This window comes from Mesoplodon densirostris, chromosome 9 (assembly GCF_025265405.1).
Source record: "Mesoplodon densirostris isolate mMesDen1 chromosome 9, mMesDen1 primary haplotype, whole genome shotgun sequence".
In the NCBI taxonomy this organism is placed as follows: Eukaryota; Metazoa; Chordata; class Mammalia; order Artiodactyla; family Ziphiidae; genus Mesoplodon; species Mesoplodon densirostris.
Genome location: NC_082669.1, coordinates 106,952,055 through 106,980,044, shown reverse-complemented (window position 1 = coordinate 106,980,044; position 27,990 = coordinate 106,952,055). Strand labels below are relative to the sequence as shown.

Sequence of the window (27,990 nt, the reverse complement as noted above, 5' to 3'; positions counted from 1 at the left end):
CCCTGACTTCCTTCTTAGGACCTCTTTCATTATGATAATCCTTATTCTTATAAAAGCATTAGAAGTGCTATATACAAAATGTTTTACATTACACAAAATATACAGGAAAAAGTAACCACTGAATGACCCCAGCACCCTAGAACAACTATTATTTTGCTGTGTCTTCCTATGCTTAAAAGTGCAGTCAAACATACTGTGTATTAAAACGAAATTTTATAGTTTTGCTAGAATTTTGTCAGTTTGTGTGGTTTTGGAGTAATCATAATATGGTTGGAATGAGACTCTTTAATCCATAATAACGCATACCTCTCCAAGGTGTTAATTCTGCTGTGTCAAAGAAATCACTCACTCAATAGGGCAGAATCTGGGGAGAAACCAGACAAGGAGAACAGGACCAGGAAGTAAAATCTTAAATTCTATGATTTTAGAGTTGGAAGGGACCTTCTACTACCACCTTGTTCAATCTGCCCATTAGGATTAGGAAAATGAGGTCTACACAGTTTAAGCGGCTTGCTCTGTACCAAGCAGGTCAAGAACGTTAAGCTACAACCAGAATCGCTTGTCATCCCTACTCAGGTGGTCCTCCCACCGCACGGTCATTCATCGAGCACCCGCATCCCTGACAGCACGTGGCCCCAGTTCTCGGGTGGCTTAATTTTTAGACCAGCTTCAAGATTTTACAGTAAATACTGGCTTTGCTAATAGCAGACACAAAGCCACGTAGCCCAATGAGGTTTTACCAAACGTTTTATTTGAAATGTAACCTGGCAGTTTTAAGAGCGTTGCAGCGCAGTACTTTTGAGGCCTCTCTGATTTGACTGTACCTCTCTGCATTCTTCAGTGGGCAGTTGGTCTTAAGGGGTGGAATTATGTTTTGTTTTGAAGAGGCAATTTGACCAAGCTGACAGAAGTCACTGTGTATGTATGTATAAATAGAATTATGGCCAGAGTTACATATTTAAAAAGAAAGTGGAGCTGGGACAGAAAGGAGGAATAACACCCTACAAAGTAACAAATTACTTCTTTTGCAAGATACAGAAAGAGCGCCTTCCAGGTCCTTTACGCGGGGGCCGTGAGCTCTGGTCTAGGATGTGCTGATGAAGTAGAAGCCTTTCAAGGAAGCTTGATACAGGTGAAACAGCCTTTCCTCTCCTCGCAGTACTAGAAATGCCCCCCTGTGCCACCGTTTGCCCATTCCAAGTCAGTCTACCAGGCCCACAGATCCTGGGATCTGGGACCTTCCCTCCCTACTGCAGCTGACTGAACCAAGATGAGCCTGTAACCCAAGGGCAGCCAGTCCAAGGGTTGGATGGAGACTTCTGCAGCCTGGTATAGAAAGAGGAGCTGGGCCAGATTCCACATGTTAGAACGTGAACTAAGAAAAGTCAAGAGGATCAGAACCACCTGGTGTCATGGCACACACAAACTTTTGGGAGCCAGGAGATACAGAAAAGACAGAGTAAACGAACAGGCTAAATGGAAGCAAAAGATGGAAGGCAAAAGCTGCGTCATCAAGCAATCACGTGCTTTTGCAGAGCGACCTCAGTTCTCTGCACTCCCCTCTCTGGTTGGGCCTGCACCTTTCCTGATGGCTTCCCCGACACCTCTGTGTGCCAGGCTCTGTGCTAAGCACTTTCACAGTTTCCCCCCAAACCCTGACACCTCCGAGACATAGCACCATTCTATTCTACAGATAAGGAAACTAGGCTCAGGATGGCTAAATAATATGTTATGTTACTTCTTATGATGTCAGGACTTGAATCTAGGTCTGAATCTAGTCCCTGCTTTAAGCCATTAAGCTGTACTAACCCACATAACATGTCCTTACAACGCCCAAGCACTCCCTACTCCCATCTCCCACCAGTTTGCCCTAACTTGAGGATCTTTTGCTTGTAAGAGCCTGACACTTCCCAAGTCAAAGAATGTCCTCTGTGTAAAACCCTGCGAGAAGACTGCTTCCTTTTTCGAGTGAAGGGAACAGGGTCAAAGGTGTCCACCGAGCACACAGAAAGAACATATCTCTGATGATAAGAGTCCCTGGTCTGTGAGAACCTTTCGGGGAGACTTGCTTTTCCTCATCGCTCCTCAGCAGCCCTCAGATAGCCGAGGAGGATGCTTTTTATCGTCTAAGACGCTACAATGTGGGATGTGGCTGTGGGACAGCATGCCCTGCCCCTCCTCCAGAGGAAATCTGAGCAGAAATTTGGGTTCTCCATCCCATTCGGAATGAACAGATAAAGGAAGTCGGGCCCTCTTTTATCAACAAGACCGTTGCCAACTGAGACAGTGAACGTTTATTACTCCCTAGTAAGCCATAAGGCCTGGTCCTGGTTGAGATAGGCATGGACACCCAAATATTTAAAAATGCTCCAAAAAGAAGCCCAGCAGAGTCCCCCAACAGAAAGTCCGCAGACTATTACTAATGATGAGGGAAGTTATGTAAAGCACTGCTGGGAAGTTATGTAAAGTAGCTAGAGCCCAGCCACGATGTTCCAGTAACAAATATCCAGCAGAAAAGATCAGGGTCTTCTTTCACTTTCTGGACAATCAACTCCATTTATGTTCACATCTGTGGCTGAGCCAGAGGTTCATCTTACGGTGATAATGAAAAATCTAGTAAGCAAAGAGTGAATCTGGTTACAGTCAACAGCTGGATCCACTCCAAGGAGATGGTGCCTATTTATGGGATAGTACAGACTTCCCAGCCCAGCGGGCAGACTGATGAAGAGCACATTTCTAGGTTTTCCTCTTTCCCACTGTGTCTGGTCAGGAAGACCAATCCTCAGTTACTGTTAAGTGTATGGTTTGTCTCAGGAGCCCTTGATGGACCACGTTTCTCCACCCACTGGAACCTCTCTGTTGGACTTATCTTTTCCACTGGTCTATTTTACTTATCCACTTTTGAATCTTAAGCAAACAAACTTGAATTAAGAGCTGGCCTGGAGTTCTACCTGGTAGAGGACTGGTGGAGGGAAAGGGGACCAGAATGTACAATAGCTGAACCCCAAGTTTGTTCAAGGGCTGAGGACTGGGTGACATCTACTTCCATCTTTCTGGCATGATGCTGCCCATTCCCTTTCATTCAGCTTCACGGCTCTTGCCTCACTGGTATTTGAACTCTGTTCACTTCTTGCCAAAGTGTGGGCCCCCGCTGGCTACAGTTCCTTGCAGAAGGGACCGTGGGACCTATCTGCAGCATGTTAATCCACGGGTCTCTTTCATTAACAAGCTCTGTGTCCTCAGTAAACCTCTGAGTAAAAAGGAATTTCCATCTCATCCATCATCACACCTAGTGTAGGAGTGCCTTCTCCAGCAAACCCTGGCAAATGCTCAAATCCATCTGTTCAGAAAAGGGACCTCACCACATAAAGATCTGACTCTTCTTCCTTTTCATTAGGAAGATCAGGATGCAAACCAGAGCTGGATCTCACACTCAGGTTCCTAGTGGGTCACCGGTAAAGCTGGAACCCTGGTTTTGGGATCCCCAGAACCTCCCCCCCAATTTTCCATGGTATGGGTCCAGATTCTAGCTAGAAAACTCTTAATCCCATATGCCAGGGTTCTGTTTATCATCTCTCTCGGTTTGTCCCATACCCTTGCCTTTAGACTATAAGTTATGACAGTGGAATAGGTCTCGTACACATTTCTTAGGCCTCCCATGATGCTTGGTGTTGAGAATGTCACAGATGTTCTATAAATGTGATTATCCTAAAGAGCAGCATGTTCGGACAGAGCATTCCCAGGAGCAAAGCTAGCTGGGATGACACTTTTTTCCTAGTGTAGTTACACATAACTAGGCAGGGTGAGGTTTGGGCTGGGTGATAAGGGAAAAAATGGGTCCTTCCCTTATCATTTCATCAAGAAAGTGTCTTGTCTAAATACTCTCAGACCCTGTCACAGCCATCTCAGGAAGATTCAGGGGAAACGGGAGAGTACAGGTACAAACAACTTTTCTGCCCAAGACTTAGGACTTCTGCATTCTCTGTCTTCTACCTCAGTCTCCAAGCAAGAGTAAAACAACAAATCAAACTGATTTCAGTCAAGTTTCAGCAAGAATGTCGCTGCTTTGATTTTGCTGTCTTATTTTGCTTTGCCTGGATAAAAGCCAGAGATAGAGATAGGATTTTGGCAGGAGAAGGAATGTACAAAAAAAGGGTTTTTTTAATTCTAAAGGTTCACTTTTTTTTCCTTTCACCAGCCTCATTTTGCAGATGAAAATCTGAGATCTGTAAAGGGAAAGTGGCCCAACTGCAAAGCCACTTGGGAATGGGACCAGGCTCAGATGCTTCCAGGTCACTGACTGACCCTGACAAAAGAACACACGGTAGCCAAGGTCCCCAGAAGCAAAGCCAGCAGGAAGAGGCTGTCCTCATCCACGCCTGGTGCTCAGCACTCAGGGGCCTATGAAGTCCCTCCACCTGCCCATCGCCGGGGGGCGGGGGGTGGTGAACAGACACCCTGCTGGCTCAACAAAGCGGCACTGTAACTATCATCTCACTACCGAGGAAGTGAAAGGTGACAGGCCATTGGCACTTTCCAAAACTCTGTAATGCTTCTGGAAAGTGCTGTGACCTTTTCTGCTGATGACTGTCAGAATATCAGACACCGGGAATGGAAAAGCCAGCTTACTTGCTTGGAAACAATAAGGAAGAATATGACCTAAGTGACTCTTAAGAAACATGGTTCAGGCACAAACTCTAGGCTCTTCTGTCACTTCTCGGGGATCTCTAGCTTTTAAAGCTGGGGCTGAGAATCCTGCTCCCAAATTTTTAACCAGGACCCCGGCAAAAGTTTCTAGCAGTTTAAATGGCAGTAAAAGCCTGAATGCTTCAAATTAAGCTAGTGAAAGAACTGTTCTCCTTAAGAAGGTTTTAAAGTCAGATTTTTTGCTCATCCAGTATTAAACAAAATATATTAGAAGAATTAATCTAGGAGACCTAGGAAGGCAGTCTTGAGTCATCATTTCGGGAGAGACAGTACCCAAGCATGTGAGCCAACTGGAGCCACTGTCTGGGAGGAACAGGGGTGGTGCCCAGGCTTGGGCACTTTCTTCCAGAACCATCCTACCATCAAGGAGGTGATGAAAGGCTCAGTTAAACATTCTCTGCCGCAGGATGGGCTTCAAGCCTTGGAGGCTCTTCCACGCACCTGACTCTACCTAGTGATGCATCACCAGAGGCCGAATTACCCTGTGATGGATCACCAGAGGCCGAATCTTGCTTCCCAACCTCTCGGCAACATTCTTCTAACTTCTGCTTAGGTAATGTATTTTGAAAAGATGGGGAAGCTGGGCTCTCTTCCAGGTCTTCCTGGGTTTCACAATGTGCTGCTCTTGTGAAGTGTCGAAACTCAAGCACGGCTCTAGTCAAGTGCACAGGGCCCCAAATTCACTGACGTGCCAGGCAGGCATTACCACCGGGTTAGCGGGGTGCAGGGGCTTCTGGGCTTGCCTCTTGCCCCGCTGCCAGCACGGCTAACCCTGAAAGGAGATTTACTAAACCCCGCCTCCAGTCCCTTCCCCATACCACTGATTGGCCTCTAGACCTTCGGTGTTAACGCCCAGGCCAGCGGTTTCGAGCCCAGTTAGGAGGGGGCCCGGGGGGTCCGGCGGCTGTCCAGAGGGGTCACTGTGCCCACCACAGCCGCCACCGTGGCCCGAGCGCAGGTGGTCCTTGAGCGTCTGCTTGTAGCGGAAGCTCCTGCCGCACTCGGCGCAGGGGTAGGGCCGCTCGCCCGTGTGGATGCGCTGGTGCTTCATGAGGTGGTGCTTGCGGATGAAGCTCTTGCCGCAGTGCGCACAGCTGAAGGGCCGCTCGCCCGTGTGCAGCCGCCGGTGGTTGAGCAGGTGCTCCTTGCGCATGAAGCTCTTGCTGCAGTCAGGGCAGGGGTACGGCCGCTCGCCCGTGTGGATCATCTGGTGGCGGATCAGGGCCGAGTGGCCGTTGAAGTCGATGCCACACTGAGGGCAGGAGAAGGGCCGCTCCTGCGCGTGGCCCCGCTGGTGGAGCAGCAGGCTGATCTTCAGGCTGAAGCTCCGGCCGCACTGCGCGCACCGGAAGGGCCGCTCGCTGGCGTGGGCTCGCCGGTGGCTGGCCAGGCGCGCCTGGTCGGCGAAGCGCTTGGGGCAGTCGGGGCAGGGGAAGGGGCGTTCGGTGCTGTTGTGGACCCGAAGGTGGTAGGTGAGTCTGGATGGGTGAGTGAAAGTCCTGGCGCAGTGCGGGCAGGTGGGTGGCGTCTCGCTGGCGGTAGGCTGGGGGCCGCGGTCGGCGTGCGGGGGAAAGTGCCTGGGGCACTGGGCACAGGGGGCCGGGCGCTCCCCCGCGGGGCCGCACTGGTGGGTCAGCAGCATGTCTTGGCTGAGGCTCTTGCCGCAGTGGTGGCACGAGAACACCTGCTCCCCGGCCGGAGGCGGGAGGGGGTAGCTGCCCAGCTGAGTGAAAGTCACTTGTCCCTCAGAGGCTTCGGCCAGGTCGGTGGCTGGACGTCCAAACGGCGCCATGGGCGCAGACTGCGGGCTTTTGAAGGCCACGTCCGGAAACGTATCCTTAGCTGGTGCTGGTGGAGAAGAGAAGGTGACGGGCACCTCGGGGCACAGGGAGGCTCTGGCGAGGCCTTCAGCTTTGATGACAAGCTCTTCGTCTGAAAGAAAGGACTCAGAGTCACACCTGTCAACAACAGGTGTCCCAGCAACTCTCCTGTGTCCCTGCCCAGCTCTGACAGGCTGCTCTGAGCTCCTCATTGGCCCAGATAAGGAAGTCAGTGGAGGGCTGAGATAATAACCAGGGCGTCTGTAGTCCCTGAGGCCAATTGTCAGAGAATTTACTACTGAACCTCTTCAGCGCTCCCCGTTTGGACAGGAAGAACCCTGGCATCAATCTTCCCAGCATTACTTTTGTTAGGATTCACCTCTGCTCACAAGCTCTGAAATGTTCTCTGTTGCCTATTGTGATTAGGCCTGAAACCATGTATTTATCTAACCTTGTTCCTTTGTATTCTGCCAGGTAAGTCCTTCACTATAGTTAGCTGTCTCCTTACTTTCCTGGAAGGTAAAGTACACGTTTCTGCTCATACGTCTTTGATCATTCCGCCCTCCCTTTTGTAGAATGCATCTCCTCTCTTCCCATCTTCCCAGGTTATACCCAACCACACAGTACCAATTTTCTAAGGCCAATTCTAGCTTCACATCCTGGCTTGCGGGGATCTCAGTTCCCCGACCAGGGGTGGAACCCAAGCCCCCTGCAGTGCAAGCGCAGAGTCCTAACCACTGGACCGCCACGGAAGGCCCTTCGCATCCTTCTTTAGGCCTTATCTAAATACCTAAACTAAAACTGATGTGATGTTCTCCGAACTTGTTATTTCTTGCATATAAGTCATCCATCCCACTCACCCTTGACATTTAATAACAGGCATGCCTAGTACTGATATGTGTGTCCCCAATATAAACTTCTTGAAGAGCAGAAACTGTCTTTTTTTTTCTTCCCCCAGGGTCTAAGCACAGAGCATAGAAGTTAAACAGGTCGCATTAAGTTGCATAAACGATCATGTCTCTTCTGACCTTGAGATTCTCTTCTGGTTCAGATGGCAAAATAGAGATGGTGCTAAATGTCTTAGAAGACGCGTGTTTCTTCTCATGTCACTGTTCTTCCTGAGGGAGACCCCTTCATTAACATTCCCATTTGCGCCTCTCCCAAGACACTGCCGTCTCCACTGCTTGTCCCTCCCGCCCCCTAGCTTTGTTCTGGCCTTCCTGCATATGCTCTTCAAATGTCCTGTCCTTCCCCATCCTCATACTTCTGGTGCATCTGTATGCACTTGTTTTTCTTCCTCGGACAATTCTAATTTGTCTTTACACTTAAGAGTATGTTTTCTCACTTAAAATCTATCTTGGTTTCATTTCCGTTTCATTTCTAACGTACTTGAACATGCCTTTTTTCCCCTTTTCCTCATTCCTCACCCACTTCCTTGCATCCACAACCCCACTTCCTCTGTCGTTTCTTCTCAGTGGTCCTGGCATAAGCTGGGTCTGGGCGGCTCAGTACTCACCGGCATAGGTGCTTTTGCACATGTCACTCTCCTTGGGTTCTTGTGGGGTGCCGACCTGGGTCTCTTCCTCTTGTTTAATCCAAGACAGAATATCCGATGTTGAAATGCCAGGCTCTGTTTGTGGGGGAAGAGAATGGCCTTCAGGGCTTGACTCAGAAAGTGGAAATAATCATGTTGGTTTGCTGAATATTACATTTTGCTCAAATATTTATCTCTAATCAACTATAACAACAAAATGAAACTAGCCTTTTAAAAAATGCATATAACATTTAGAGAACCAGTTCAAAATGAAACCAAATTTATGAATCTTTACATGATAGACTCACCTTGATTCACTATTTTCGGTGAGCCCATTTCAAAACAAATCAAAATTTTTATATTAGAGATGACACTCTGAAATAATCTAGATTCAATTGTACCTTTCATTTCATTAGCACACTTACTTTCAAAGTATTTTCACCTTTTCTCTCACAGCTTTTTTATGAAATAATGAAGCAGGGAATATTTTCTCCATGTAAGCAGGGGGGGCCCTCAGAGGTTAAGTAAATTGCCAGTAAGGAAGTATTTACAGTGAAAACCTATATTATCAAAGATTTGCTTTAAAATACGCCAAAAAAAAAAAAAAAAAGATGAACCGAAAACTTTAAAAAAACGTTAATTTGAAAACAAATACAGGGACTTCCCTGGTGGCGCCACAACTGCTGAGCCTGCGCTCTAGAGCCCATGAGCCACAACTACTGAAGCCCATGCACCTACAGCCCGTGCTCCACAACAAGAAAAGCCATCATGATGAGAAGCCTGTGTGCCGCAACAAAGAGTAGCCCCCGCTTGACGCAACTAGAGAAAGCCCGTGCACAGCAACGAAGACCCAACACAACCAAAAATAAATAAATAAAATTGATCCTTTAAAAAAAAAAAATTTCCAGAATTACAAAGTTAGGTTTAAGCACAGATCTGACTGCTCAGAAACATTTTTCAGGTTCCCAATTCTGGGTTCTTTCCAAGAGATCATATTACTTCTGCTTATTAATGATACAGGTTATTGTTTCCTGAACACTGGGAGTGGGGAGAATAGTATTTGCAAGTCCCTCAGGCCTTGGGGATTCTTTTGGAAAGAAAAAAGAACAGCCTCTAAAGGCTTTGCACATAACATGCCTCATTTGGTCAGTACAGAAACAGCTGTGCTTGCTATTCCAGCCGAGGTCTATATAGCCTTTTTTGGCCTAAAAGGACAAGCTGGCATGCTGACAGGGTCCAGAGAGTAAATTCAAGCTCTCTATATTATTTATGAAAAAAGCCTTATACGAAGGTTATGGTTTTATTCCTAGCAAATGAACAGAACTCAGTGTTTTGTTTTTTGGTTTTTTTAGAACTCAGTGTTTTGCTCAATGCCTTTCAAATCAGTTAGAGACCACTGAAATCTAAAGTCGTACCCAAAGGAGAAATAAGAGGTTGGACAAGACTAAGGCCCAAAAGACTGTCAGGTTATGTAGACAGACGGAAAAATACAGGTTTTTGCACACGTGGCAGTTGTCCTTCCAACTTCCTACTTTGAGCTACAAGGCTGAAGTGTATTAACCATAATCCAACCTTATCTTTTTTCTCCAAGATTTTATAAACACACACATATATAAACAGGCAGTGAGAGACTGAGTGTAAGGAAGTGGATCTTTTAACAGACATCCAAAGGATGAACTGTCTACTCATCAAAAATATGAGACTTTTAAAATGCTTAATTGCTTCATTCGTCAATTTTCTGAATAATGAGTTAGTGCTCTAGAACCTCCAAATGTGACTCAAGTAGTTTTGACTCTTTCTTTAGTTTATCACTATGAACTCATAGAATGCTATACACTGGATGAGTTTCAATCCATTGCAGTCATTATTTTTTTAACCATTTTTTAAATTGAAGTATAATTAATTTTCAATGTTGTGTTTGTTTCAGGTGTACAGCAAAGTGATTCAGTTATATATATACATGTATATATTTTCAGATTGTTTTCCATTATAGTTATTACTGAATACAGTTCCCTGTGCTATACAGTAGGTCCTTGTTGTTTATCTATTTTATATATAGTAGTGTGTATATGTTAATCCCAAACTCCTAATTTATCTCCTCCTCCTCCTCTCCCCCCGCTATCCCCTTTGGTAACCTTAAGTTTGTCCGTGAGTCTATTTCCGTTTTGTAAATAAGTTCAAGTCATTATTCTTTTTAACGCTCAAATTGTCCCTTTTTTGGCCAGCGGGAGCCCCTTCAGATCATTTTTGTATCTTTTCACATCATCAAACATCTAGTTTTCTTTATTTCTGGTATGACAAATTAGACCAGGTTCATCTTGTACATTTCCTGCTCCAAGCACACAATCAATAATCTCTCTGAGAAACGGAATTTAGAGACAACAATCTGGATGATAAGGATGCTAACTGCTAGTAGGTTGTCACTGCTTCTAGGTCTTTTCAATGGACAAAGCTATCAAATACATACCTTTTAGAAAAAGGAAAGTGTCATGAGTTTATATTAATATTTATGATTCATATTTAAGATTACAGGGTTTTAATTAAATCCTTTGATTTTATGCTTGTGTCTTTTCCCTCTTATCCTGAGAATCTTGGTTCCTAATGACACCATAATCTTTGCTTTATCTGAATGTACATTTCAAAATAATACCAATATTATTAACAAAAATATGGACTCAATTTAAGATTTTTTTTGTAGTATACAGTTTAGTTATTTCAGTGTGTGCTTGATTTTTATTTTATTTTTTTATGTAAAATATTTACAAAGCTCCAAAATCAAAACTATAAAATAAGGTACATTCAGAGAGGTCTAGCTTCCATCTCTAATCTCTCCCTCCCTGTGTAGGCAGCCATTCTCATTGGTTTTTGTTTCAATCTTCCATTGTTTCTTGGAAAAATATAAGCAAACATGTATACATCTTTGTATTTTCCCTCTTCATGAGGTATATGACACAAACTGTTCTGTACCTTCATGTTTTACTTAACAATATATTCTGGACATCTGTCTGTAGCAGTATACAGAGATCTTTCTCATTCCTTTTTGTAGCTGTACCGTGGTTTATTCAAGAGTCTCCTACTGATAGGCATTTGGATTCTTTCCAATCTTTTGTTACAATATTAGTCAGCAGCCAACCATAAAAGCTATGGAGGACTAAAAGAACAAGCCAGTTCTCCAGAAATGCGAGTGGCTATTGTTATTACAGCCACTGGCTCAGTATGTCTTCACTGAACTTGGGGAACCCCAGGAAGGTAACCCTTCTTTTTGAATAATGATGCTAAAGTTCCTCTGGTCATTTAACTTACCAGATCAGTAAAACTAAGTAAATATTTATTTTATCAAAGAACTGGGTCTTAGCACTGTTGTAACTGAACGCGTGTAATATGGCTGTGTCGACTACACTTGGTGGGAGTGGTGGGAGTGCGTAACTGAGGGCCTTTGGGAAGTGAAGTAAAAGGAGCAGGAGCACTGGAATACTAAGGGGCCTCATGCAGTCACCTGCCTGGTGACGGTAGGGCAGCTACTGGCCCAGTCACCACAATAGCACTCAGAGGACACCTGCACAGGCCTGAGGAATCCCAACAGTGGATACGTAAAGAGACACAGATGAAAGTAAAATCATTGGTTCCTGCAAGCAGCAGGCTTTGGAGAAAGCCAGAGAAGAGAGAGAAACTGAAAATAGTGATCAGGTAAGAGGAAGTCGATAAATGCTGAGGTTTTAGGTTTGAGGGGTAGTTCAAATAGAAAGGCTGATCCCAAGAAAATATAAAATTTTAATATCTACACTGGTTGAATGTTATTTTAGCTATGAGGAAATCTTATTGTATGTGTGTGTGCATATGTTTTAAAAAGGTAAGGCCCCAGGCTGTCTGAAAAGGAGCTGGAACCTTGAGGTTCTGGGATGTATACAAAGGTATTATGAACTAAATGAGTTAAAACAAGTGCTGAGGGACTTCCCTGGTGGCACAGTGGTTAAGAATCCACCTGCAGGGCTTCCCTGGTGGTGCAGTGGTTGAGAGTCTGCCTGCCGATGCAGGGGACACGGGTTCGTGCCCCGGTCCAGGAGGATCCCACATGCCGCGGAGCGGCTAGGCCTGTGAGCCATGGCCACTGAGCCTGCGCGTCCAGAGCCTGTGCTCCGCAACGGGAGAGGCCACAACAGTGAGAGGCCCGCATACCGCAAAAAAAAAAAAAAAAAGAATCCGCCCGCCAATGCAGGGAACGTGGGTTTGAGCCCTGGTCCAGGAAGATCCCACATGCCGCGGAGCAACTAAGCCTGTGCGCCACAACTACTGAGCCTGTGCTCTAGAGCCCGTGAGCCACAACTACTGAAGCCCGCGTGCCTAGAGCCCGTGCTCCACAACAAGAGAAGCCACCACAATGTGAAGCCTGCGCACCGCAATGAACAGTAGCCCCCACTCAGTGCAACTAGAGAAAAGCCCATGTGCAGCAACTAAGACTCAATGCAGCCAATAAACAAATAAATAAAATTAAAAGAACAAAAAAAACTGGTGCTGAGATTTGCAGCAACATGTATGCAACCAGAGATTATCATGCTAAGTGAAATAAGTCAGAAAGAGAAAGACAAATACCATATGATATCACTTATATGTGGAATCTAAAATATGGCACAAATGGACCTATCTAGAAAACAGAAACAGACTCAGACATAGAGAGCAGACTTGTGGTTGCCAAGGGGGAGGGGGGAGGGGAGGGGGGATGGGGATATCTGGACATCAGATATCTGGACATAAAAAGGATGGGGTGCCACATGGCACTATTGCTATCCCCAAATCTAGTCTACCTATGCATATTTTATTTAATTACAATGCATAGTTCTTCCTAAAGCTCTAAAATGGAATACAATAATAAATTATGGGTGTTATTTTATAAGAAATATGGATAAATCCAAACATAATTTTAGAAAATTGTTTCTAAAAGTACATCAAAATTTTAATGTAAACACACTGGTCTAATAAAAATTACAAGGTGTACTAAAATTAAACAAAAATTAAAATTAAACAAAAACAAGGTGTATTAAAATTAAAATTACAAGGTGTATTAAAATTAAACAAAATTAAACAAAAATTACAAGGTGTATTAAAATTAAACAAAATTAAACAAACCCTGGCGGTCCAGTGGTTAGGACTCCAAGCTTCCATTGCTGGGGGCCCAGGATCGATCCCTGGTCAGGGAACTAAGATCCTGCAGGCCCCGCAGCACGGCCAAAAAAAAAAAAAAAATTAAGCAAACATGATGATGTTAAAGAAGAGAGAAGCTGCCTGCTCAAAAATGAAAAGTTTTGATTCTTTCTTTTTATAATAACAAGATGTTAAAAATGATATAAATGGTTAAAGTGAAGAATAATCTACGAAAAAAATACTTTATTAGTTCTGTCACTAAAGTGGCCCAGCATTAGTATCTACCTGGCATCCGTGTGGACATTTATGCACCTTGATGACCAGACAGTTAATACTATTCTCCACTGAAAGGAACCAGGACATTTTTAATGTGGTAGGAGAAGGAAAATCTAAAATAGGCTCCTGTTAACACAGCAGTCCTGAGACTGCCTATCCTTAGAAGGCCTGCTTGCAAGGTTGGCGCTTGGCTGGCAAACAGCTCCCTATGCTGATATCAAACTTTCCTATATGTTGAGTGCCTGAGCTGTTTGTACAAACAGTGTGGTTTATGTTGAACATCCACTTTCCTTCTGGGAGTCTGGAATCTTGGTACATGCCAGACAGAGGGTGCCTACGTGACCAGCCTTGGGTGCTGAGTCCCCAGAGAGCTCCTCTGGGAGACAACACACTGCACGTGTTGTCACAACTCATCGCTGGAGGAATTAAGTGTGTCCTATGAGACTCTAAGGAAAGGGGACTCTGGAAGCTGGCCCCTGGTTCCCTCCAGACTTTGCCCTGAGTGCCTTTAACCTTTGCTGATTTTGCTTTGTGTCCTTTTACTGTAATAAATCTCAGCGCTGAGCGTAACTATATGCCGGGTCCTGTGTGTCCTCCCAGCAAATTACTGGGCCTAGGAGAAGTCTTGGAAATCCCAACACGGCCTGGAACATATTTTTTTAAGAAAACGAGTCCTGAGGCAGTACTAGAAGGATACAGGAGACACAGGAGATGGTTTAAAAGTCCTCTCACTTGTTGACAATTTGAGCAACCAAAAGAAAACACCTGAATTAAATGAATAAAAAGGCATAAAATATAATTAAACCTAAAGGGGGGAAAATATTAAGGGTTCTAAAGGTTAGAAACATATGAATTTTTTAAAGGCTATATATTGATCAGTCCAAATTATATGACTTCTGTCCTCAAGTTCTGGTAAATATTTAGGTTGGTAACCACCAATACAAGCTAAAACTCTAAAGAATAAAACCAGAGTACTAAATAAATGCAATGCTTACACTGTTAATTCTAAATAAAAATGTATTAAAGTATAAAGGGTGACTACCCACAAATAGAGGGGTTTTTTTTAAGATTTTTTTTTTGATGTGGACCACTTTTAAAGTCTTTATTGAAATTGTTACAATATTGCTTCTGTTTTATGTTTTGGTTTTTTGGCCCCGAGGCATGTGGGATCTCAGCTCCTCAACCAGGGATCGAACCCACACCCCTGCACTGGAAGTCAAAAGTCTCAACCACTGGACCACCAAGGATGTCCCCCACAAACAGAGTCTTAAAAACCAAGGTAAAAATAAATTGACAAGATGGAAGCTAAATCAAACTTTCATATATAATCTCAAAACCAAATTATTTATACCTTTTCCATTCATCCCCAAACAATAAAATGATACACTCATTTTTTCTCACTGAGGACTATGCCATGTAACTAACAAAGGTGACCAAGGAGCCATTTCCAATAATGAATTTTTCTGCAATCAAATAACCCATCTTTACTTGTGATATGATTTTAGACTCATTATTTATATCCATGATATAGAGATTAATAAAATTCAACCTGTTACACTGCCTAAATACAATCACCTACACATTCTTAAAAATAGTGGGTAGCAGATGTATACATTCCTCAAAACTCAGAGAATGGGACTTTCCTGGTGGCACAGTGGTTAAAAATCTGCCTGCCAATGCAGGGCACACAGGTTCGAGCCCTGGTCCGGGAAGATCCCACATGCTGCAAAGCAACTAAGCCCGTGTGCCACAACTACTGAGCCTGCGCTCTAGAGCCCGTGTGCCACAACAAGATAAGCCACTGCAATGAGAAGCCCGCACACCACGATGTAGAGTAGCCCCCACTCGCCGCAACTAAAGGAAGCCCGCGCACAGCAACGAAGACCCAACGCAGCCATAAATAAATAAATAAAATTAAAAATTTACATCAAAAGAAAAAATATAAACAAATATTGAACTCTAGGTAAATGATATTCATGCTGAACTAATTAGGGGGAAATGTATTGATATCTGCACTGATTTTGAAATACATGAAAAATAAGATGTATTGATGCCGGGATAGAGGGATGCAGGGATGGATATATATGTAACAGGGAAGTACAGTAAAATGTTAGTGATAGAATCTAGGTGATAGGTATCTAGGTGTTCGTTGTAAACTTATTTCAACTTTTCTGATTGTTTGAAAATTTTCATAATAAAATGTTAGAAAAAATAACAGTGTATGGGGCGGGGGTGGGTTGTCAGAGAAGTTCATCTAATAGACACGTCTGGAGGATGAATCTTCTGTGAGCTTTCTATCTATCAAAGAACAAAAATTGCATGAGATTTTTCTGGTAACAGAGGTGGGACTTGAGAGAAATAATACAACTGGACTTTTTTTTTTTTAAAGACAATTATTTTTATTTTTATTTTTCTTCCTGCAGCACGTGGGCCCCTCATTGTTGTGGCCTCTCCCGTTGCAAAGCACAGGCTCCGGACGTGCAGGCTCAGAGGCCATGGCTCACGGGCCCAGCCGCTCCGCGGCATGTGGGATCCTCCCGGGCCGGGGCATGAACCTGCGTCCCCTGCATCGGCAGGCGGACTCTCAACCACTGCGCCACCAGGGAAGCCCTACAACTGGACTTTGACTAGCAGTCTTCCCCACACAATATCAAGGAGCTGCCAACCAAAAAAACTAGGGAGAGTTAACTAATGATAGCTGGCTCCCAAATTGGGCAAAATCCACCTTGCCCAGGTGGATGCCATCAGGGTCTGCCAGTTAAGCGCGTCCCCGAGGGACCAGGCAGACTCCCAGCCCCTTAGCACTTCTGAACAGCTGGGCACACATTCCCTCAATAGCCCTTAGGTGTGTGGTACTGATGAGCGAATGCCTTGGACAAGGTTATCTCTAAGCTCTATTTAAATGCCTGATGACCCATTCGCAGTCTACTTGCTTTAGGACTGAGAGGCTCTAGAAGCCCCAAGTCCTGCTTACCTTAGTTCTGAGCCATCATCTCTGACCAGGAAAGGGAGACAGGGAGTGGATACTCTCTTCTCTCACTCACCTTCACTGGGATCTGTGGGAATCTCACTTTCCTCTGGCCCTGCCTGGTCCTCTGTATTATGGTCCCCTTCTGGCTGAATCTGAGATAAGACATCAGGTTGATTCATGGCATAATCTAGGAGGAAAACGGGAAAGAGGGTATGACAAAGTGATAAATGAGGATGACAACTAATGGCCATAAAAGCTGAACTGAAGGCTGTGAGGTCCACAGGCCCAGGGAATTTCTTTTAGAGTCTAGATCACCTCCCCCCATCCATTCACCTCCAACTATGGACACTATTAGGAAACAGGTAAGGGGAGAGGTGAGGTGTGGGAAAGGCACAGGTGCTACTTGGGCACCGCCTGCTACTTCCATGGAGTAAGAGTGAGTGTGCCTCAAGGAGGAGAGGCAAGGCCCTTTCAAAGTGAAGGATACCATGGAAACCACTGCAGCTGGCACACCCATAACCCATAACCTTGAACTTCATTCTCTGTCCCATGATTTGGCAGAAGGAGAGATCATGATTTCCTATTTAGCAAGGGTGAACGGGAAATCTTTCGCTTGGAACCAGAAGTGCGTGAGGACAGAGTGAAAATGAGGACACGGGAGGAACAGGGACCATTCTGAGACTTCCTGGAGCTGTTATCACCTCATTCAAAAGGTGCCAACGTAGCCTCACCCATGGAAATGAGAGACTCGTAGTTGCCCTTCATGATATTCTTGTAAAGTTCCTTTTGCCATTCTTCTAATTTTTCCCACTCTGGAGTGGAAAAGTAGATGGAGATGTCATCAAATGTCACAGGCACCTGGAATTACAACACTGGGGTTAGTTTCTCTCACTGCAATTTAACCATTCAATAAATCTCTATGAAATGCCTACGAGTTACAAAAAACCTACATGAGATGCTGAAAGACACAGATCTAACCTCCAAGAGTTGACAGTGTTTTCACTGTGATAAACTTTAGGGCTATGAGTTCTAGGAGAGTGTAAACAGTCACTCATAGAGGTAGGTACAAATGCAAAGCAGGATTTAATTCACAGAACTCTACATATGGTGAATATTCATCAAGTACAAGGCTTATTCTAAGCACCAAGATTATAAATATATTGTTTCTGCCTAAAAGGAGCATATGACTATACTCAAATTAATGACATGGACAAGAAATTTTGGAAACAGAGCTATAATGGGGTTGGGATGAGTCTAGAAAAGATGGGACTTTGCCCAGTCCTAAAAGACAGGTAGGTTATAAACGGGCCTAATGTGAATGGGAAAAACATTTAAGCATGGAACATTGGAGAGTGCATTCAGAGAACAATGATAGATTCTGCCTAGTCGGAGTCAAGGTTTCATGAAGGAAATGGTCATATACAGAACAGAATCCTCCCACCTTCCAGCACAATTCTGTATAAAGCTAGGAGCTTATCCACAGGCAAATGGATATATTTCTCTGGAAAGAAATACAAGAGTTGCCTGGGGAATGAAGGCCCCAAGTGTGGGCACTATCCCCTAGTGTGAAGCTCTTCTCCTTCTGCCATCGTCATAATGGCTAGCTCTTCCTTTTCCTGCCTGACAGCTTTCAACAGTTTTATTCTTAAATATGAGCTTATTTCTAAGTATCAGTGACCATTTAGAGAAATCCTGCCACATGATCAAGAAAGACTAAAAGGAGGGAAAAAATAACTGTGGAAAAAATAGAAATACCTAGGCAACAGAATTTTTTAAAAACCTTAATTAGTAATCCCATAAAGATTCAAGAGATATTAACCCATAAAATAAAAACAGGATGCTATGGGAAAAGAAATATCTGAGAGGAAGAAAGACTCCACGTAACTAATATATATACATATACTTTTCCCCCAATTAAAAAATTCAATTAAAAGATACTCATCTTCATAAACTTAACATATCCTTTAAAATACAAAGGTCTATACAATTCTATGAGGCAATTAATTTCTCTCTTATTGCTTCATTTGTGTCATCTTTTTTTCCCCAACCATAAATTTTGTTCCTTAGGAGCTAGAACCATAAATTACTCATTTTACATCCTGCTCAGCATCTAAAACCAACTGAGGCAAATGTAGATGCTCAATAGTTAATTTTTTATCTAATCTCACTACACAAAAGATTTGTGATAGCTTACAACAGAAACACATGTGATAAAATAATGACAAAAATAAAGGATTGAGATGGGCTTCTGGTTCAAGATTGTGAACTAAACACACATGTACTTCCCTTTCCACCCAGAGTTCCATTGAAATGACAGTAAATAAGAGCAGGAGGGACTAAATACCAGTACCAAGAAGGAGAAGGAGAGGCCGTCACTAGATCAGAATTTCTGATGAGTTTCTCACTGAGACCTAGAGGATGCACCTGTGCTGGGGTCTAAGGTACGAGGAAGCTGCATCTCTGACAACACACAGGAAAGGACTGCAGTAAGGAATCCAGAGAATTCCAAGCTCAAAGCTGGCAGAGATGCTGAGTAGGGGTTACTGGTTATAAACTGCAGTCTGGAGGTCTACCTCTGGAATAGCGGGGCCCCCTGCCTTGTCCTCATCAGCCCTGGTAAAGCAGCATTTACCCCAAAGCTGAAACCCAGACCTCAACTCTAAAGAAATTTAAAAACCCGCCTGGAGGGCTTCCGTGGTTGCACAGTGGTTAGGAATCCACCTGCCAATGCAGGGGACACGGGTTCCAGCCCTGGTCCGGGAAGATCTCACATGCCGCGGAGCAACTAAGCCCGTGCGCCACAACTACTGAGCCTGTGCTCTAGAGCCCATGAGCCACAACTACTGAGCCCGAGAGCCACAACTACTGAAGCTCACGTGCCTAGAGCCCGTGCTCCGCAACAAGAGAAGCCACCACAATGAGAAGCCTGCGCACCGCAACGAAGAGTAGCCCCCACTCGCCACAACTAGAGAAAGCCCGTGCGCAGCAAAGAAGACCCAACGCAGCCATTAAATATTTTAAGAAACCAAAAAAACCTGCCTGGAGACAGCACCTGGTCCCAATGCGGTGCTGACAACTTAGAGTACCACCTTACTCCTGGCCTCTGGGTGGCCCCCGCACTGCCTGTTTGCTCCTTGCACAGCACCTTAAAGTGAAGCCCACCTATATCGGGCACCTATGGAGAGAGCCTCTCCTGCAAAGGAAAGATCCTTTGGTTAAACAGACTTACATGGTGGCAGAGAAAACACGCCAGCTTCCTCAGATTAACCTCTTAATTAACCTACAAACAACCGAGGATTACTCGATATTGAAAAAGTAAAACTAACAGCATCAAGATGAACACACACTACGAACAATCCTAGAGAATTAAAAAAAAAAAAAGCTCTAATACATATTCTCAGAGACATTCAAGTAAATACTGCATCCATTAAAAAAAAATTCAGGCTGCTTTTAAAAAGGAGAAAATAAATATTCTGGAAAATTAAATATATACTTGTTAAAATAAAAGAAAGACTGGAAGGAAACGTCACAGAACTCTAGTTTAAAAGGTGAAAAATATGAAGGAAAAGTTAAAGACACAAAGACAATAATCCATCATCTGTCAAACAGTAATTCCAGAAAGAGAACAGAAAAAAATGTGAAAGGGGGAAATGAAAAATTATAAAAATAGAATCACAGAAGAAAATTTTCCAGAGTGGAAAACATATCAGTCTTCTGACTGAAAGGTCACACCGAGTGCCCAACAAAAATTTTAAAAGACCTACACCCAGACACATCCTCAACAAATTTTAGAAAAACCAAGTACAATAGAAGATAAAATCTTCCAGAGAGAAAAAAAAACAAAGAGATTTCTTACAAACGAATGAGAATTGATTTGTTATTAAACTTTTCATCGATGGCATTTGATGTTATGAGACAAAGGACCAACGTCTTTAAAATTGTGAGAGAAATGGAATATTATTCAGCCTTCAAAAGGAAATTCTGACACCTGCTCCAACATGGATGAACCTGGGAGAGGTCATGCTCAGTGAAATAAGCCAGTCATATGGGGACAGATGTCATACTGCATGACCCTACCTGGATGAGGACCTAGAGCAGACAGATTCACAGAGACAGAAAGCAGAAGCGGGGCTGCCAGGGCCTGGGGGAGGGGGGAATGGGGGGGTTCTATAGGTGCAGCATGAAAGTTTTGCAAAATGAAGAAGTTCTGAAGATGGTTGGTGGTGACAGCTGCATAACAATGTGAATGTACTTAAGGTCACTGAACTGTACACTTAAAATGGCTAAAACGGTAAATATTTTTTCTTTTTTCCCCTCTCCCACAAAATGGTAAATTTTATGTCATATGTATTTTACCACAATTTAAAAAATTAAAATTAAGAAAAAAATGCTGAGGGAAAATTATTTTGAGTTTGGCATTCAAAAGTAAGGGCAGGATAAGAGCATTTTCAACAAATCAAGGACACAAAATTTCTTTGTGGCCCATGTTTCAATCTAGTAAATCTTCGATATATTTCAATTTCATGAAGAAATCTTTGAGAGAAATCACATTATTTTATATATGACTTTGGAGTTTAAGATGGACAGTTTAAATGTTATCCATTCATCCAGGTAAGACAGTAAGTAACTTTATGGCAAATACTAAGTTTAAATTACCCCAAAACACTTCTGGAGGTGCTCCAGATAACACAAACAAAACACACCGTGGGGAAGGTTCTCTCTAAGATGCTGACTCTGACCCCTCCGCCTCCTGCTCACCTCTGTTCCCCTCCCCCGCCAGCCTTAAAGGAGCCTCCATCGCCTCTCTTCCCGTTTGCTCTTCAGCCTGCTCCACCCAGTCTTCTATCCCCGCCACTGCACTAAAACAACTCTTGCAAGGCCCCCAGCGAGGCTGTGCTGCCAAGTTGCATTCACCATCCTCATCCTTCTAGCCCACTCAGTAACACATTAACCCACACGACCACTGTCCCTTGACCCTGTGACCCACACACTCACTGGCCACCACTCCCACTCATGGCGCTCGGTCCTTGGACTCTTTCTGCTGCTTCTCCACATTCTCTCCCGAAGTAATCACCTCCGGCCTCATGACTTAACAATACAACCTGTACGTCAGTGATTTCCAAATATTTTTCACCTTTGAGCTTCGAAGATCACTTAACATCTCTCCTGAACGTATCCCAGCCGTCTCAAACCAATGCTGCCAAAGGAGAACTAATTCCTTCCCACCCTGAAGCATCCCCACCTCTGTAAATGCCAACACCATCCATCCAGCCCTTCAAGTCAAAAGCCTAAGAGCCCGTGGTTAAGAGCATACGCTCTGGAGCCAACTGGGTCACAGTACAACTCCATTATTTATACTTACTGACTGCATGAGCTTGGGCAAGCTAGGAGTCTCATTAAAGTAACTAAAGCACTTACAACCGTGAGTGCTCAGTAAATTATCACAGTTAATTTACAGCTCTTGTTCCTAATTCCTCATTCCCTAATTCCCATGAGTAAGTCCTACCGTCAATTTTACCATCAAAACAGCCTGAATCTGTCCACTGTCTCCATCTCCACTGCTGCCATCCTCACTCAAGCCACCCTCGGCCCTCCTACTATTACAGCTGCCTTATTGTTTTCTCCCTGCTTCGGTTCTTACCCCCAGGACCCATTCGGCCCAGAGCGGCCAAAGAGATTCTTTCAAAATACAGACCAGATATAACTCCTCCGCTAAAAAATCCCCCAATCTTCCCATTACACCCAAGATAAAGTCCACATTCCTTACCTCGGTCTCCAGTGCCCTATGTCAGTGGTTCACAACCGCAGTTGCATATTAGAATTATCTATGGAGTTTAAGATTAATGATTAGGCCCCATCCTGAACCTGTTAAGTCAGAACCTCTAGATGTGATGCCCATCAAAATTTTAAAAGCCCCCCAGGTGATTCCTGTACAGCTAGGGCTGAAAAACACTGCCCTAAATGAGCTGCCCCCTGCTTCTCTAGCCGTGCTCCACTTATTCACTGCACACCAGTCAACTGGTCTTTTTCCTTCCCCTCAGTGTTTCAAGTTTGTTCGTGCCTTTGGGACATTGCACCAGGTATTCTTTACACCTGGAAAGCTCTTCCTCAGATCTTCTCCCAGTAGGTTCCTTCCTGTCATTTAGTCTCAGCCTAAAAATTAGCTACTTTATGAGACCTTCTGTGACATCCAATCTAAAAAATAAATCACCAGATAGCACTTTTATTTTTATCAAAGTACTTAAATGGATTTATTTTGTTTGTTTATATTATCTTTCCCCCTAAAATTTAAGCTCCAGGGGAGCTTACAAGAATTGTTCACTGCTGTGCCTTCAGGAAGTAGATATCAAGCAAATACTAAGTGTTCAAGAAGTATTTGTTGAATGAATGAATAAATAAACGGGCATGTTTGGAAACTAGCTGCCTCAAGGCTGTCTTCCACAGCTCAAGAATGATGTTTATTTCCTGTTGTTTTAGGGACTATTCCCTTCAGAAAGGCCGGGCCCTAGCACTGTGGCGTACTCTGTAAAGGATGCTGAAGGACAGGATCCAGGTGGATCCTAGACCCACAGACAGCCCCAAACCTTATATTAACCACTTAACTCCACATCCCTTCCTCTGTCCTCCCCCTAACTTTTTTTTTTTACCAGAATTGCCAACAAATTCAAATTGACTGATTTAAATAATACTTACTTTTGTTTCCAACCAAGACTGTAGCAGACAGGTTAATAAAGAAAAAAGTGACTTGGGGGTAATGGGCAGGAGAAAGCAAAAGAGAAAAAAACCCATCTGCAGGATAGCCAACTTTGGATTGGGAAGAGTTTTCCAATCTGAAGTTTGACACTTCACATGATCACTAAATTGAACATGGAATGATTCCAAAATAGATAAAACACAAAACAACTCCTTGATTCCTTCAGCCAAACTGATTGACCAAGACGACCCCTTACTAATAGTCGAAGGTCTAGTTGTAGCACTCTGCTCGCAGAAGTGGAGGTATTACCTTTGGGATATCTCCTTTAATACCGGGGGGCAGCCGCAGGATCCAGAAGTTCCTGTTCCTCAGCAGATTCTCCAAGTTCTCCAGCCGCCTCTGCAGCAGCCCGTACTCCTGCAGCAGGGTCCCCAGCACGGCCCACTTGCCCTCCAGCTGGTTCCCGAGGTCAGCCACTGTCTTTTCGCAGCTGGCCAGCTTCTTCTCGGCTGTCCCCGTCCGTCCTTCCAGGTGCAGGAGTCGCCGGCTGTGGACCTCCACCTTTCTCTCGATAGCCTGCACGGCCGCCACCACTGTCCACAAGGAGATGGCCGCAGTCTGCAGGTGTGCTTCACTTGCTGCTGCGGGTGTGGGAAGAGGAAGCGCCTGCAGGGGTGTAAGGCATTCGGAGTCCCATTCAGAAGTCTGTGTGCAGCGAAGAGAGGAGACGAGACATTGAGGGTTAGAAGGAGCCCTAATCTGAACTAAAATGAGCTAAGCGCTGCTTAAGTGGCCAGCGGAGATGAATCTAAATACAGTATTAGTGGTGCCTGCATAAGCCTCATCTTTATGGAGCTCATTGACATCAAAAGCCAAGAGAATGGCTTTGGTGGTTGAGGGATGGAGTAGGTAAGACAGTGAACAGGTGAAACTGGATCAAGAAGCAGCCTGGCACAGAGCCAGTCACCCAGAGGCCAGACTGCTGCTGCATCCTCTGTCTCTGGAAAAGCTCTAAGTGCATCAGGATCTTTCCAGGTTTCAGTGAGCTCAGTGCCCTTCTGATAAACCCCTTATTTATTGACTTGGGCTCTGGCCCCATCCATCACCCTGCTGACAAGCCACAACCATATCATTCAGTAGTAGTTGAATAAGCTGAGAATGTTGAGTGTGGAGAAAGCTTGACAGCTATTTTCAAATATGTGAGGGTCATAAAACAGAAGGCAGGACAGACTTGTTTACTCCTACACTGTGTTACTCCAGAGGGCAGAACTAGAACGAACATGCAATTTTCAGGAACGTGAACTCTGGCCGATATAAGTAAGTTCTGAACTAGATCTTTCCAAGAACCTAACAGGCTGCCCCGCTCACTGAACCTACCTTGGAACAAAGAGTGTATAGGAAATGAAACTCCTACAACAAACGGGAGGTGGGACGAGGATGACCTCCGCAAAGCCTTCTGACTCTACGAGTTTGATGACCGGCTCTTTGGCCGCAACCTCCGGTCTCTGCGGCTCTCCCACTACCTTTTTCTCCTTTCACCCGCTCTGCAATCCCACCGAACCCCTGACCGTTCCATTTGCTCCTGGTTTACCAGCCTGTTCCGGGCTTTGCTTTCTTCCTGGCTGATCATTTCAGCTCACGTCAACCCCTTCACTCGTCTGCCTTTCTGTCCCACCTGCTCGGCTAACCTCCAGCTTTGAATCAGTTCAATTGTTCTCATTCTCTGTTCCTGGAAGCAGGCCGGTAAGCCCTACGAAAGGAAGTCACACAACCAGGTACACTGGTGTCACCACACACCCGTGGTCTCTAAGCTCAGCAGGGACTCAGCACTGCCCTGTGCCCCATGCTCCTCTTCCCATTCCACAGAGTGGCCACCCCAAGCCCCCGGCCCTCTCCAGCTTTTAGTACAGCGCTTCTCAAACTGATGAGCATAAGCATCATCTGGAGGTCCTGCTAAAATGCAAGACTGATTCAGTGGGTCTGGGGGGAAAACTGGGAGTTTGCGTTGAAAACGAGGTGATGTTGCTGTTGCTGCTTCAGGGAGCGCAGGCTGAGCAGGAAGACTCCTGTCCGCTGTGGGCCCCTCGCGCTCAGGAGATGACGCGGCCTCCTACTTTGAGAAGAGGGTTAGAATGATTAGACCTCAACTCTCTCAACGTTCTCCTCTTTCTCTTCTTTGTCTTCACCCTCCTTCCCACTTCAAACTCATCAGTAGCTCAGTCCATGCTTCCTTCTCTCCTTCCCTCAGGAAAAAGGTTCATCCTATTTAAAACTAATCTCTCCACTTTATGCTCGGAATGCCACCTCCTTCCACATTTTTACGTACACGAATCTTTTCTCTTGTTTATGGTCGATGTTTCAATCTCTCCTGGGTCTTCTCCATGGGACAGACCTGCACTGTTCAATATGGTGGCCACATGTGGCTACTGAACACTTGAGATGCACTTATTTCCATTGAGATGTGCCGTGAGTGAAAAATACACACCAGGTTTTGAAGACTGAGTATGGGGAGAATATGTAAAACTTCATCGATAATTTCTTAATACTAATTACACACTGAAATATTTTGTAAGCCTTGGGTTAAACTGAACATATCATTAAAGTTCATTTCATCTATTTCTCTTTACCTCTAAAATGTGATTACTGGGAATTCCTTAGCATCCAGTGGTTAGGCCTCCGCGCTTTCACTGCCGAGGGTTCAGCAGGCCACTGGGCATGCATGCATGAATAAACAAACAAACAAACAAACAAATAAATAAAATATGACTGCTGGAAAATTTAAGGTTATATATGTGGCTTCTATTATGTTTCTATTGGACAGGGCTGGCATATAGACACATGATCATCTCTACCATACTGAAAAACAAGATCCAAAAGGGAAAAATAGGTCTGAGGGCACAGATGACATTCCCTCTGCTCGATCCCCCACCCCCACTGCTGCTGCTCCCTTTTTCCTCCACTTCCTCTCACTTTCGGGTCACTACTCTGTAGGCCAGTCTGGCTCCTGATCCACTACAATGACTCTCTTTGGGGTGAGCAGAGGCTTCTTAGCTGGCAAATCCAAGGCATCGTTTCCGGTCCTGTTACTTGACTAGTCCCTGCTGGTTCTGCATGGCTCTTGTGTGCAGCGACTGTCTTGGTCAGCTCTGCAGGCTTGGCAACTGACGGAGCGGGCTTGGCACGCGGCAGGCCTGCAGTAAACATCCGCGTAATGAATAAAACACGCAGAAGGTAATCCCGCCCTCCGAATCTGCACCGGTCGTTCACTCTGCAAGCCCGACGGAGGGCCTCCTGCGTGTCCGGCATCGTCACGGGCTGGGCACTGGGGATCCCTGTCCTCCGGCGGTCCTCCAACACACCTAAGTGTTGCCGTCACCACGGCATCCGTGGCTGCGCGAGGCTCACGGAGGCGGCAGCGAGGGTGACTGTGGGGTCGGCTCCCAGGGCTGGAGAATGGCTGATGAAAACCCCAAACCAAGCCAACCCCACTGCCCCGCGTCCGGCAGGCAGGAGCGGGGCCGGCACCAGGCGAGGATCGCTTCACTCATTCCTCTTCCATTGGTGTAAGAGGCTCTCTCCGCTGGAAACCTCCAAACGGGATGGGCGAGCCGGGGCCTCACACCCAGGCGCAGGGATCCAACAATGGGGGAGGGCGAGCTGTCCCAGACCCGCGCTCGGCGTCGGAGTCCCCCCTCCAGGCCGCTCCCCTGCCGGCGGGACCCCGGGGGGTGTTTGTGATCGGCCGTCCGGGCTGCGCCCCGCTCCGGGGCCCCGAGCCTGACAGGCCGGGCTCCCCACCCTCCTCCCTTCCCTCGGGTCCGACCGCAGAGTCCGAGGCGCCCCGACCCTCCCGGGCTCACTTACCGGAGCCGGGGCTGCCTCGGCCATGGTCCTGCGCTGTCCGGCCCGGGCCAGAGTCACCGCCGCTGCCGCCGCCTCCGCGCTGCCCCACGCAGGCCGACCCCCGGCCTCTCCGTAGGCGGCGCCCGCCCGGCCCTGCCTTCCCGACCCGGCTCTCGCGCTGCCGTCGGACCCGGCTGCTCGGGGCGCGGGGACGCGGCAGAGGCGCGGGGCGGCCGGCCGGTGGAGATCGGGTGGCGGGCAGGCTCAGCCGCGCTCAGCCCGCAGCGGCCCCTCAGCTGGAGCTTTGTGGGCACCGAGCGCACCCCGGGGACCGCTCGGGCCTAGACGCGCCGCCCGCCCGCCGCGGCAGCGCGCCCCCTGCCGACCCCGGCGGCCACTTGCGCCCCACCGGCTGGCTGGGCTTCGCTCGGCTCCGCTCGCGAACGGTTTGCTCTACGGAACTAAGTGGGTCTTGTTTTCTCACAAACCCGAGAGTGCTCAACAGATTGGTGCTTAGGGCCCAGCCACAAACCAGGGCTCATTCTGGGAAGTGTTTTTCTTTCTGGAGGCCCAATCAGCAGGCCCCGTCTAAAGGGAGGCGCCAGGGGGAGGGCAGTCCGATGCAGAAAGGTGGAAATGGGCGGAGTGCGAGGGCCAGGTGCCGGACAGGGCGTAGGGAGACAGTGGGTTAGAATCAGAGACCATGAGGCACAGATATGTGATGAAGACGACGTTCATCACTTGCAGAAATTGCAAATGTGGCTCCCAAGGGGAAGCGGTTCACATCCCACGTGGCCGGTGTTAGGACCAAAACTACAGTCGTCCTTATATCTCGGATTATTGAAGTTGGGGTTTGCTGGGTCTGTGCTAACGGACAGCAAAGAACCAAGTGCTATCTACGGAGGTTGTGTATCTAAGGCTGACAGAGCGTATGTTACAGTAAGACAACCACATAACCCTGAGTTTCCAGCAAGGCCCTCCTTTCAAACAGGCTGAACGTGACCCA

At 45.8% G+C, this 27,990-nt stretch overlaps 1 protein-coding gene across 1 annotated transcript; it reads right to left on the bottom strand.

Annotated features, from left to right (window-relative positions):
* Positions 1-769: 769 nt before the first annotated feature.
* ZNF398 (zinc finger protein 398) lies at positions 770-27,316 on the bottom strand. Its single transcript, XM_060108450.1, has 6 exons — positions 27,006-27,316; positions 23,451-23,846; positions 17,179-17,305; positions 16,521-16,634; positions 8,044-8,157; positions 770-6,639 (listed from the first exon to the last, which is right to left on the bottom strand). Exons 1-6 carry the CDS (start codon positions 27,027-27,029, stop codon positions 5,495-5,497), a joined length of 1,920 nt encoding a protein of 639 aa, XP_059964433.1. The 5' UTR covers positions 27,030-27,316; the 3' UTR covers positions 770-5,494.
* Between the last annotated feature and the right edge of the window lie 674 nt (positions 27,317-27,990).